Source organism: Haliotis rufescens, unplaced genomic scaffold, assembly GCF_023055435.1.
Source record: "Haliotis rufescens isolate VD_foot unplaced genomic scaffold, xgHalRufe1.0.p SCAF_17, whole genome shotgun sequence".
Lineage (NCBI taxonomy): Eukaryota > Metazoa > Mollusca > Gastropoda > Lepetellida > Haliotidae > Haliotis > Haliotis rufescens.
Genome location: NW_025963857.1, coordinates 26,636,292 through 26,649,183, shown reverse-complemented (window position 1 = coordinate 26,649,183; position 12,892 = coordinate 26,636,292). Strand labels below are relative to the sequence as shown.

General features: G+C 37.1%; 1 protein-coding gene across 1 annotated transcript; it reads right to left on the bottom strand.

The window, feature by feature from the left end:
• Positions 1 to 1,922: 1,922 nt before the first annotated feature.
• LOC125381067 lies at positions 1,923 to 8,880 on the bottom strand. Its single transcript, XM_048397252.1, has 3 exons — positions 8,236 to 8,880; positions 4,873 to 5,075; positions 1,923 to 1,985 (listed from the first exon to the last, which is right to left on the bottom strand). The coding sequence occupies exons 1-3, from the start codon at positions 8,693 to 8,695 to the stop codon at positions 1,923 to 1,925; spliced, it is 726 nt and encodes a 241-aa protein (XP_048253209.1). The 5' UTR covers positions 8,696 to 8,880.
• Between the last annotated feature and the right edge of the window lie 4,012 nt (positions 8,881 to 12,892).

The following is a 12,892-nucleotide window of genomic DNA, read 5'->3' as shown; positions in this document are numbered from 1 at the left end:
TCGAACGAAAACAGGTATTTTGCATTTATTCTAAGTCCAATGATGGCAGTCTGAAACGGAATATAGAAATATGCGCACGTGACTCCGTTATAATGATAATAATAGTAGTAAGGAAACTAGTAAATGGTGAGAACAATGCCCAAAACCTCCTTTTGTGGTAATAGGAATGTGGGGAATGGTATGACACATCTGGTCTGTTATGGAATGTCTGGAATGTTGCAGAATGTTTTGAATGGTATGGCACGTCTGCTCTGTTATGGAATGTTGAGAATGGGTATTGGCATGTCTGGAATGTTGTAGAATGTCTGGAATCGTATGGTACGTCTGCTCTGTTATGGAATGTTAGGAATGGGTATTGGCATGTTTTGAATGTTGTAGAATGTCTGGAATGTTATACCACGTCTGGTCTTTTATGGAATGCTGTAGAATGTCTGGAGTGTCTGCAGAGTCTTTAAGTGTTCTAACGCACCTGATTTATTATAGAATGTTGGAAATGTGTATCCCCAGTTTCATTACACAGATATATTCAACAAAAGCTATGTACGTGAAGAAAACGTAAACCTCGGCATAAGCTGATGAAGAGATGGAGCAGTTATCTTAGTATTAGTCTGTCATCTTCCTTTCCCATCACATGCAACACTGACCCCTATCTTATCGACCATGTTATGCTAGTACTAGATATATATATATCTAGTAGTATATATATATATATATATATATATATATATATATATATATATTCCGTAACAGGAGTTGTGGAGGTGGCGGTAGAGGTGGGTATGTTCATAGTATCGGTTGTGGCAGTCAATGCAGTCACCAACTGCAAGTCTTCTATGATGTTCAAAATGTCCTCTTTTCGTTCCACGAGCGAACGAAAGGCATCGGCAGTCAAGCGGACTACTTTTTCACTACCATCTATATTTTGGTTTGAACACCGTTACATCAACGGTGTCTTTAAACCAATACTTGACTCTATTGATCGACATGTCTTCCTCTACTTTTTTCTCGAGTAGGGTGAATAAAACATTCGTGTAGCAAGACACCTTACCGATTGGAAAGTTCCAATTTTTAGACCATGAGGAGATTGAAAAAATTGATTGGATGTCCGTCCCAGATGAGGACGATTATGGCTATATTATAGAATGTGACCTTAGCGTCAGCCGTGGCCTACACAAGCTTTTTGCTTCTTTCCCTTTGGCACCATCGCATGACAATTTATCGGCAACAGAGTTTTCTCCTTAATGTATGGAGCTGGTGACAGAGCTGGGACTCCCTCTGAAGAAACCTTCTGGTAAAAAATAATTTGGTACTTTCAACGACAAAGGCAATTATGTGATTCATTATGAAACACTAAAATTTTATCTCAGATTGGGACTTACTCAGACTCATGTTCACAAAGTATTAAGGTTTACTCAGGGATCCTGGATGAAACCTTATATTGAATTTAATATTCACAAACGTCAGCAAGCTGCAGACAGTGCCCTTCGTGATTTATATAAGTATCTTTGTAATGCTTGCTTTGGAAAGACAATTGAAAGCGTTAGGAAATACACACAAGTTGAGCTCATTTCCGATTCTAACAGACTTTTAAAGTACACATCAAAGTGAAATTTCAAACATTTGAACACTTTTTCTGACGACCTTGTGGTTGTTGAAATGGATCAACGTGACGTTGAACAAACCTATTGCTGTTGGGTTCTGTATTTTAGAACACGCTAAGCGATGAATCTATTCTTTCTACTATAACGTATTAGTGCAACAGTACCAACATCATGTATCACTTTGTTTCACCGACACAGACAATTTATTTATAGAAGTGAGAGCTCTTTCGGGAGAGACTTCACTTGATCCATATGTTTGACACTTCAAATTATCCTAACTGACATCGACTCCATAGCACTCTGAGACATAAAGTTGCAGGATTAATGAAGGATGAAGCGGGAGGTAAAATCTTTCGAGAATTTGTGGGACTGAGAGCCAAAAATCTGATAGATGAGAGCTCATATGAACAAAATTTACTCATGTAAGCAAATTTACTCATGGACTATATTTACTCATGTAAGCAAAAGGATATTTAAATTTGCGTTCACATGAAGTTTATGCAAGGCAGAAGTAAACATCATTTCATAAATAAATTGTGGACTTTTATCATTTGAGGCCATGTCGCTGTCGTAGATAGTCAACCAGAGGCGAAAGAGAGACTTTCCATACTTTCTTAGTATGGGATTAGTCTTAGGATTATGCCAGGAAAGAAAGCTGTGGAAGAGAGAACGTTCTCAACACTGGTGGAATAATGTCGTCAAACGAACTGTGGATCGAAAACTTTTGCATGACACGCGATACATTTTACGTTCTTTGCAAGGAACTACAGCCGTATTTTCCTGCACAGGAAATGTATGTGAGTGAACAATTGGAGATGGATCACAAGGTGGCCATAACAATTTACTGGCTTGCCTCCTCTGCGGAGTTTAGAACAATCAGCAACCTGTTTGGGGTTGGTATCTCAACCGTGCATAAATGTGTGCATGATATATGCAATACAACAAGTATTTGTCACAAAGTGACGAAATGTCCCCCGCCTGTATTAACACCATAGTACCAAATATGAAGACAATCCAGTGATTAGTTCTTGAGATATTGCGGCAACACCGTTTTCCAACTCCAAAAACAGATTTGCCTGCTGTGACCTTGAAAATGGGGTCAAGGTCACCAAAACCGACTGGTGTCTGCGGAGTCTGTATATACACCATAGTTCCAAATATGAAAACAATCCAGTGTTTAGTTCTTGAGATATCGCTGCAACACCGTTTTCCAACTCCAAAGCAGATTTGCCTGCTGTGACCTTGAAAATGGGGTCAAGGTCACCAAAACCGACTGGTGTCTGCGGAGTCTGTATATACACCATAGTTCCAAATATGAAGACAATCCAGTGTTTAGTTCTTGAGATAACGCGGCAACACCGTTTTCCAACTCCAAAAGCAGATGTGCCTGCTGTGACCTTGAAAATGGGATCAAGGTCACCAAAACCGACTGGTGTCTGCGGAGTCTGTATATACACCATAGTTCCAAATATGAAGACAATCCAGTGTTTAATTCTTGAGATATCGCGGCAACACCGTTTTCCAACTCCAAAAGCAGATTTGCCTGCTGTGACCTTGAAAATGGGGTCAAGGTCACCAAAACCGACTGGTGTCTGCGGAGTCTGTATATACACCATAGTTCCAAATATGAAAACAATCCAGTGTTTAGTTCTTGAGATATCGCTGCAACACCGTTTTCCAACTCCAAAGCAGATTTGCCTGCTGTGACCTTGAAAATGGGGTCAAGGTCACCAAAACCGACTGGTGTCTGCGGAGTCTGTATATACACCATAGTTCCAAATATGAAGACAATCCAGTGTTTAGTTCTTGAGATAACGCGGCAACACCGTTTTCCAACTCCAAAAGCAGATGTGCCTGCTGTGACCTTGAAAATGGGATCAAGGTCACCAAAACCGACTGGTGTCTGCGGAGTCTGTATATACACCATAGTTCCAAATATGAAGACAATCCAGTGTTTAGTTCTTGAGATATCGCGGCAACACCGTTTTCCAACTCCAAAAGCAGATTTGCCTGCTGTGACCTTGAAAATGGGGTCAAGGTCACCAAAACCGACTGGTGTCTGCGGAATTTGTATATACACCATAGTTCCAAATATGAAGACAATCCAGTGTTTAGTTCTTGAGACATCGCGGCAACAAACAGGTGGGACGTACGGACGGTCGTGAATACTATATCCCCCGCTTCGCGCTTTCGCGCGGCGGCGGACAATTACAGAAAATTTGTTGGCAAAATATGTGAAGCTTCCAGTAGATGACGAATTGAAGGTTGTCATTAATGGCTTCCAGGAGACATGGGGATTCCCAAACTGTGCAGGGGCAATTGATGGAACCCGTATCCCCATAATTGCACCTTCACAAGCTCACGGTGACTACCTCAATAAGAAAGGATTTTATTCTATTCTCCTACAAGCATTGTGTGACCATCAGTACATAATCACTGACGTGAATGTAGGATGGCCAGGTAAAGTTCATGATGCCAGGGTCTTTGGCAATTCAGAACTGTACTATAAAGGAGAGACAAACGACTTGTTGCCAAACTGGACCAGGCAGTTGAGATTGCCTGACAAGCAAGTATCAATGTCAGTTGTGATTTTGGGTGATGCAGCTTACCCTTTGAAGCCATGGCTCCTAAAGCCATACACGCATATTGCCAACCTGTCTGAGGAAGTCATATTGTGTGCAAAGGAACTGAGAGACGATGTCTCAAAATACTTTTCAACTCACTGAACTCCTTAATAATTACTAACAGTAAAGTGGGTTTCAAGACACGGAAGTGTTGTAACAGTTCTATTGTTCAGTAACTGATATTTTCCCACAGTATGTGTAGCCATGTTCGTTTGCGTTTGAACAGAAGCATTATATTGCAATTAAAATCTTTAAAAACCGATTCCCACTTTTCATTTGTCTCTCATCTATTTACTTGAAGAATACTTGAACTTGACAAAATAACGACTAACAAATAACGAATATATTTTCCGAAAAGCTCCTTTTATTTGACACAACATCTAATATCCTTATCCAGATAATAAGAAAGTGATAAATTTTAAACACAATCGTGAAAAGTAACAAAATGTACTGACATCTGCGTCAGAAGGTTAACAATAATCAGTGACAGTAATAAGTTCTTGGGACTGAATCAAATGTTTGCAAAATGTTTTCCAACACAACACATTACAACTGATAGAATGAGTTTCCTGATTCTTCATAGGACACATCTGACTGATCCGTAGATCGTCGTCGTTCTGGTGTACTGTAAGCCGGATACTGCTGACCTGGCTGATTCCAGGTAGCTCCAAACATGTTTGGCACTTGGGTGTTGAAATTCTGGGGGAAAGGAGGGGATGCTTCACACGACCTATGATCATCTGCATCATCCGGAATTGATGATCTCTTTCCTCTCGCTTCAGTCGTTCTTCAACTTCTAATTTCTGCTTCTCGAGCTCCATCTTCTTCATTTCAGTGTCAAGCTTTTTCTCTTCCAATGACATCATTAGAGTTTCAAATTTGCTGTAACTGTCCGAATATTCCTTCATGACCGTTCCGAGAGCGGTCTCCAACCTTGTTATTTTTATTCTCTAGTCTGTCTTCACATCTTTCTTCTTTGGTTCCCTATTATCTGTCTTCCCATCTTTTTCACATTTCGTTTGTCTTGCCACTCTTATTATCATTTGAATCTTCATTATCTTCAACTCTGTCAGCTGTGTCATTTCCTTCAACAATTATGGTGTTAAGCTAGCAGAACTTTGTCGTTCTTTTAATCTTCACGTCTTTAATGGCAGGCTCTTTAATGATCAGAGGGGAGAGTTCAATTGTGTAACACACAATGGAGCAAGTGTTGTTGATTATATGTTAGCTTCATCATCCCTGATTGCCCATGTAACTGACTTTGGTATTGGTACAAGAGATAATTCATGCCACTTTCCATTATACTGCAGTCTTAATCTAGATTTTAACTGTTTATATGAACCTGATTGTAAATTGCCACAAAATGATCTTCCGCAAGATGTCAGTACTGAGCCATGTAAATGGTATAAGTGTGTCTGGAGTAGAGACTCTGGTAACACTTTCTTTGATAATTTTAAAGCTGGCTTTTATGATATTAAATCTGCACTATGTGATATGATTGATACAAATGTAGATAGTGCCCTAGTTCACATAGTTAATATTATTCAATGTGCTGCTGACCATACCAAAATGCTTTAAACACAATTCCGCAAACCATTAAAATTATGTCAGCCACCATGGTGGGACCAAGATCTCGAAAACTTGAAACATGATAAGTATGCTGCTCTCAGAGCCCATAGAGACCACAATGCTGATCTAGACCGCTTTAGATATTTTAGACGCTTGTTTAAGATAGGTTTCCAAAAACAGCAGTATCTACAAACTCAGAGGGACAAATTAGTCGCAGCTGGATCTGACCCAAGTCTTTTCTGGAAAATCATTAAAGAAAACAAATTTGGTAACACAATTTCTGAAAATATTTCATGCCAGCAATGGTTTGACCATTTTAGATCACTTTTATCCACTGACAATAGCACCCAGTATCCACTCTATGATGATTCTGCCCCCTCTGCCTCCGATAGTTTAAACCATCCCATCTCTGAACAAGAAGTATTATCCCACATAAAAAATCTACCTAACAACAAATCCCCAGGTCCAGATGGCATACCAAATGAATTTATTAAATCCTGCAGTAACCTTCTTGCACCTATTCTCACCCAGATTTTTATTCAAATATTCTCTACTAGTTCCTTCCCAGAGGTAAGAGTATAATCTGTCCATTACATAAATCTGGTGATAAATCAAATACAGACAACTACAGAGGAATATCTCTTATAGATACTTTATGCAAGGTTTTTACATCTATCCTAAACAGCAGATTACAGCTATGGTTTGACACCAACAACATCCTCAGTGAAGTTCAGGCTGGTTTTAGAACTGACTATTCTACTATTGACCATATGTTTACATTACAAGCTATTACAACAAAATATTCTGGCAAAAAGAAGGGAAGATTTTACTGCCTCTTTATTCATTTTTCGAAAGCTTTCGACACTGTAAAACATGATGTTCTGTTGATTCAATAAAGAAAGTAGGTATATCAGGTCCCATTTATAATGTCCTAGTTTCCATGTACAGTGGTTTATCAGCCTGTGCAAGATCAGCCAAAGGTTTATCTCAAGTGTTTCCATGTAATGTAGGTACTCGCCAAAGTTGTGTCTTAAGCCCACAAATGTTCCTAATTTTTATTAATAATTTGTCCACAGTATTTGAGGAATTAGGTGGTAAAGGTATTCATATTTCTCCTGATATAGATACTTTATGTGCTCTTCTTTTTGCTGATGATGTTTCTGCTCTCTCAGATTGTTGTGCTCAGCTTCAAAAGAAAATTAATGCTTTGGAATTTTTTTGTAATAAAACAGGCATGCAAATTAACTTTAAAAAAACAAAAGTAATTTTATTTAGTCAAGGTGGCCATCTTCGCAGTTATGAAAAGTGGTTTTATCATGGTGAACCTATTGAAACTGTTTCAAGCTATAGATATCTTGGCTTAATGTTTACACCTAAGCTTGTATGGAGTAAGGCACAAACTACTCTAGCATCCCAAGCCACCAAAGCAATTTTAGCCATTAACTCTTTTCAAAGGAAAATTGGTAATATCACTTGTACAGATCTGTTTAAGGTTTTTGACTCTATGGTCACCCCCATCTTAACACATGGCTCTGAAATTTGGGGTACTTGCTATTGTAAAAAAATCGAATCTGTCCAAATCGCCTCTTGTAAGCATTAATTAAAAGTAAACAAATCAACCTGCTCAAATATGGTTTTAGGGGAATGTGGGAGGTTTCCTTTACAACTCACTTACATGACTAAAGTAATTAAATATTGGTGCAGGCTCTTACATCTTCAACCCCACAGATTACCTTCCCAATGCTATTTAATACTTAAATCTTTAGATGATGTTGGGCGGGTAACTTGGGCGACTAAACTTAGAAATATTTTATTCCAATTTGGGTTTGGTTTTGTATCGCTCAATCAAGAGGTGGGTGACTCGAAAGCTTTTATTCTCCATTTTAAGCAAAGGCTCAAAGATAATTTACAGCGATTCTGGAGTGCTTCTGTAAACTCTTCTCCAAAATGTGATCTTTATAAGCATTTTAAATCCATGTTAAATGTTGAAAGGTACTTGTCATGTCCACGCCCTACCCATTTAAGAATTGTTTTTACTAAATTCAGATGTTCAAATTTTAAAAGAGCTTTAGAAACTGGCAGATATAGTAAAACAGACCGTTCACTCAGATTCTGTAACTATTGTAGTAGTAAGGAGTTAATGTCATTGAGGATGAATTCCATGTACTCTTTAATTGTATTTTATATTCTGCCCTAAGACAAAAATACCTTGTTAATCTTCCTATGCCTACTCATTACAGTAATTCTGATGTAATAAATATTCTTAGTAATTATAATGAGCAAACATTATTTCTAGTTTGTAAATTCTTATATTATGCTCACAAAATAATTAATGATAAATTCTGTGCCCTGTAAATGTCATGCTCACATGTCTGTATTTTGGGCCATTGGCCTTTTACTGAATAAACATGTCTGTCTGTCTGTGTCATTTCCATCATCACCCTTCTCTTTCGGAGGCTCCTCTGTCTCGTTGTCATCTCTTTTATTGTCCTCAAAATTGACCTCCACTTCTTCTGAGTTATTGCTTTCATCTGTCATGTCCTCATTCCAAAAACGCTTATTTCGAGCCATGCTTTCCACTAGCTTTACAGGGGAAGTCGCTTGTCTTTGTCCTAATATCCCACTTGTCTTCATGTTTTTCTTGCAACCCCAAAATGTTCTCATCAACGTGTGCATGCGTATTTTGCACTGTGCACTACTCTTATGAAATCCTTCCATTTCCATTTCAGCTGCAATTGTATATATTGCTCCTTTATTCCTCTTTGGATCTTCGAGCTGTTCTTCAACATTTTTCTCATTCCACACCGATAACAAACACTCTGTCTCTTCATCACTCCAAGAAAGTCCACGGGTAGACTTCCTAGCATTTGTTTTAGGGTAAAAGCTCCTTTTTGGTGGCATTTTCTATGGCAGACTACTAAACCATGCACACTCCAGACGGCTGTCTAGACGAGAATAGCTATGATTCAATCCCTGTTGCTAAATATAGCCTTTATGAAATTTCATTCGGAATTCTTTACTGATTATCAGTATCTTGGATTTAATATGCTTACGTAAGCAAATAGAGAATCTGTTCACATGACCAGAAATACCCCAGGAGCATATACTTATGAGTAATTTAATTTGACTAGACCTCATCAAATATACTTTTACTCATTTCTCTTTACTCCTGGAGTATATTTACCCACGTAAGCAAATGCGTTCACATGCCACCATAAGTAAATTTACTTATGTAAGTATATATACTCACGTAATTAAAAGTGTCCATGTGAATGGGGCTTAAACTAAACAAAAGGGAGTGAAACACTCTTGGATAAAAAAACATCTGCGGCACGATATGTTCAAGGAGTGTCTTTTCAATAGGAAACAGTTTTGGGCTACCTTCAATCACATTCGCTCATTTAACAATACACTTTACACAGTGAAAACCAACAAAGTTGCAATCACACCACTCGACAATAAACGATACATTCATGAGGATGTCATACACACTGTGCCCTATGGTTATAATCCATTAGATTAATTGTCATGTCCACAGGGGCGGTCGGGTAGCCCAGTGGTTGAAGCGTTCGCTCGTCACGCCGAAGACCAGGGTTCGATTCCCGACATGGGTACAATGTGTGAAGCCCATTTCTGGTGTCCCCTGCCGTGATATTGCTGGAATATTGCTAAAAGCAGCGTAAATCCATACTCACTCACTCACTCACTCACTCACTCACTCACTCATGTCCACAATTCTTCCATTGTTGACACTCACTTGTGAACCTCATCTTACAAAAAGGAAGCAAGAAAAACAACAACAAAAAACGAAAATGCAATGCAGAAGGATGGAGATTTTTTTCATACAGGTATTTTACACATTATATAAAGTTATTTTTCAATATATTATGTATTTATATTGAAAATAGAAATAATTCACCTTTGAAGTCTTCAATTACAGGTAAAGAGTAAATATAGTATATCAACTGATTCTGCATATGTAATTGAGTCTCATAATCATACATCATTATTGGAAATATTGGAGTTTCATTTTAAACATACTACCCTTTCTATTCAGTTTTTAATTTGTTTGTTGTAGCCATGTCAACAATATCCAGATACCATTACACCATTGAGAATAAAAGGATGAAAAATGTGTACGATAGCAAGAAATCGTACAAAAATGTTTCGTCCTTATTGGAGGCTGGACGACACATGGCGAAGGGATTCCCCTCTGAGGATGGACCTTATCAAGTCAAGATATCCAACTTGACATACAGACTCCCTTTACCCCAACAATCAACCCTATCGGACAAAAGGAGGAACTATGAAGAGATGTTGGACACATTTTTCATTAAAGAAATCATAGACGGTATCTAGATGAGTGCTGCAGATGATAAGTGCGAAGGGTGTGTAATAGGCCAACCTTCTCAAAAATATCATTCCTGCCTGATGATAAGTGAATACACAAAGGTTCAGTGGTATTTCGATGATGTGTTCAGAGCACTGAAGCCAATAGAAATAGTGATCAGATGCAGAGAGCATGTTACTGATGGAAATCTGCTTCACGACTATCATGAGATACACTTGTTGAAGTATGAGGACACTGAGTGGTTAAAAGGTAATTACCTAATCTATGAGAAGACCCGTTCCTTTAAAGCGCGGGTAAAAGTACTTATGAGTTAAAAAACAACAACAACAAAACGTTACTCATTACCTGAGATAATTATTTCTCTTAAGACTTTTCCTCATGTTTGTTAGATATGGAGTCAAGTTGCGAGTGAACTTCATAATGGTTGTATGGAAAAAAAAGAAGAAAAGTGTTTCAACCATGACTTGTCCTACTTACTCATGATGTGAAAAACGGATGATCTCCCTTTGATCACCTGAGAATATTTCTTTTCACTTACCAAGTTGTTTCATTCTTTGTTAACATAAAAACAACAGAAGTGTGAATTAAAAATACTTTCATTTATTTATTACAAAACATGATCGTAAATAGATAAAAATGGAATCAAAGGTAAAAATCATTGACAGGAAAATACCTTTTGGGAACAATAAATTACAAAATGACATCAGCACTCATCAAAATTGAATCTCCACACAAATAACAACTCTTATTTTCTTTTTGCAGAAATATATTAACGAATGTTGAGGTAGTATTTACTTAAACAAAACTTACAATAAAAAGCAAATTGCTATGCAATCAACAAACCATACTAGAGCTTTTTAAAAAAAATAAATTATAACGTATATACTTATTCACTTAATTATTTATGATTATATAAAAAAAGACTGATGCTATTAGAGGCATTTCGAGTCTTATTCACATTGATCGGAAAATATCTTAGATGTAGACTGTCAAAAAGTTACAATAACAGTAGCATTGGACAAAATTGAAATATAGACTTTTATTATTATTGATATCATTATAAAACATGATTGTTGATAAATGAAAAAACAAACTAAATGAAAATCACATTGATAGAAAAATATCACCGCAAAGTAAAAATAAAAATGATTGGTAATAATTTGAAATACTAAATCACTGAATATGTTATAAACCTTACTAAACTTTATACAATAAAAACCAAACATCTTATTCACACACTAAAACCAACAAACAAATAATAAAAAAAGCCCAAATAACAACACAAATTCTGTTAGAAACCTCATATATATACCGTATTCGACGTAATAAGCGTCCAGGGTGCTCTCAAAATAAGAAATAGGGGACCCTTATTAGAATAAACTTTTGATGAAAAAAACCCAGAGTTCACAGCCTGAAATGATACACAAGAAAAGTCTGTGCGTATAATACACGACAGATATATTTTTCCAGAATGTAATTGCCCATAATTAAGGGTGCATATAATATACGAGTATGAATAAGTCTTGTGTACATTGATCAGTCCGAAGGGGCGCTAATTGCGATTGTTCACTAACCAATATATTAGCAAATATCGCCATGGGTGCTTATTAGAGCAGGGACGCTTATACAGAATACAGAATAAATACTCACACACATACATGACAAGGTAATATGCTACCCAAACATTTGCCAAGGACCTATACGTTTGGTGTAAAACAAGACAGTTGTAGGTTGAAGTGGAAACACAATGAAGAAGAGTTATCAGTGTCAGAATATTAGCATTCAAATAATAGATGTTATAAAGAGTGTCTTAGTTTTTCATTTACAGACTTAGAATTGCCAAGAATTGGTCCTTGCCAAATGTTGAGAAGTATCTTTTATTCACCTTAGACCTTGTCATGTATGGATGTGAGGTTGGAGTAGGGGTGAAAGCAACAGTAGGGGTGGAAGAGGTAGAAAGCGGGGACGGTTCAGGGCTATCCGGTGACTGTTGGCCACATTGTTCCTATATATAAGAAAGGCGATGCCAATTCTCCCACTAATTATAGGGGTATCACTATCTTAAGTGTATTCAGTAAACTTTATATTTCTATTTTAAACAGAAGACTTCAGTTTTGGTCTGAATCCTATGATAGACTAGTAGAGTCTCAGGCTGGTTTTAGGAGTGGATATTCCACAACTGATAATATTTTTGTTTTATATTCAGTAATAAAGAAATATTTGGCTAAGAAACGAGGTGTGATTTATGCCTTGTTTGTTGATTTTGCCAAAGCCTTTGATTCCATAGATAGATCCAAATTGCGTATGGTACTATACAAAAATGGTATTTCTCCGAAAATGTTCTGTTGTATACAGTCAATTTATAAACAAGTTTTGGCATTGGTCAAATACAATAACTCATTTTCTGATATGTTTAGCTGCAGTAAGGGAGTTCGTCAAGGATGTGTCCTTAGTCCCATTTTGTTTGCCTTGTTCATAAATGATCTTGCCATAGATATTGAATCCAGTTGCGCACATGGTATCCAATTTCATCCAGATGTAGTTCAATTGTTTTTATTACTTTTCGCAGATGATGTCATTCTCATAGCAGATACTGTTTATGGTCTCCAGAAAAGAATCAATGTGTTAGAATGTTATTGTAAAGATTATTCATTAACAGTCAATATTGATAAAACTAAAGTAGTAGTTTTTAAAAATGGGAGTGTTCTTTCAAAATATGAAAAATGGGTTTACGATGGAAAATTGTT

Coding starts and splice junctions, on each gene's coding strand:
- LOC125381067 (XM_048397252.1), bottom strand. CDS start 8,695: ATGCCACCAAAAAGGAGCTTTTACCCTAAAACAAATGCTAGGAAGTCT. Junction 5,076..8,235: donor GGAGCCTCCGAAAGAGAAGG/GTGATGATGGAA, acceptor TGTCATTGGAAG/AGAAAAAGCTTGACACTGAA. Junction 1,986..4,872: donor AGCTACCTGGAATCAGCCAG/GTCAGCAGTATC, acceptor CTCATCTATCAG/ATTTTTGGCTCTCAGTCCCA.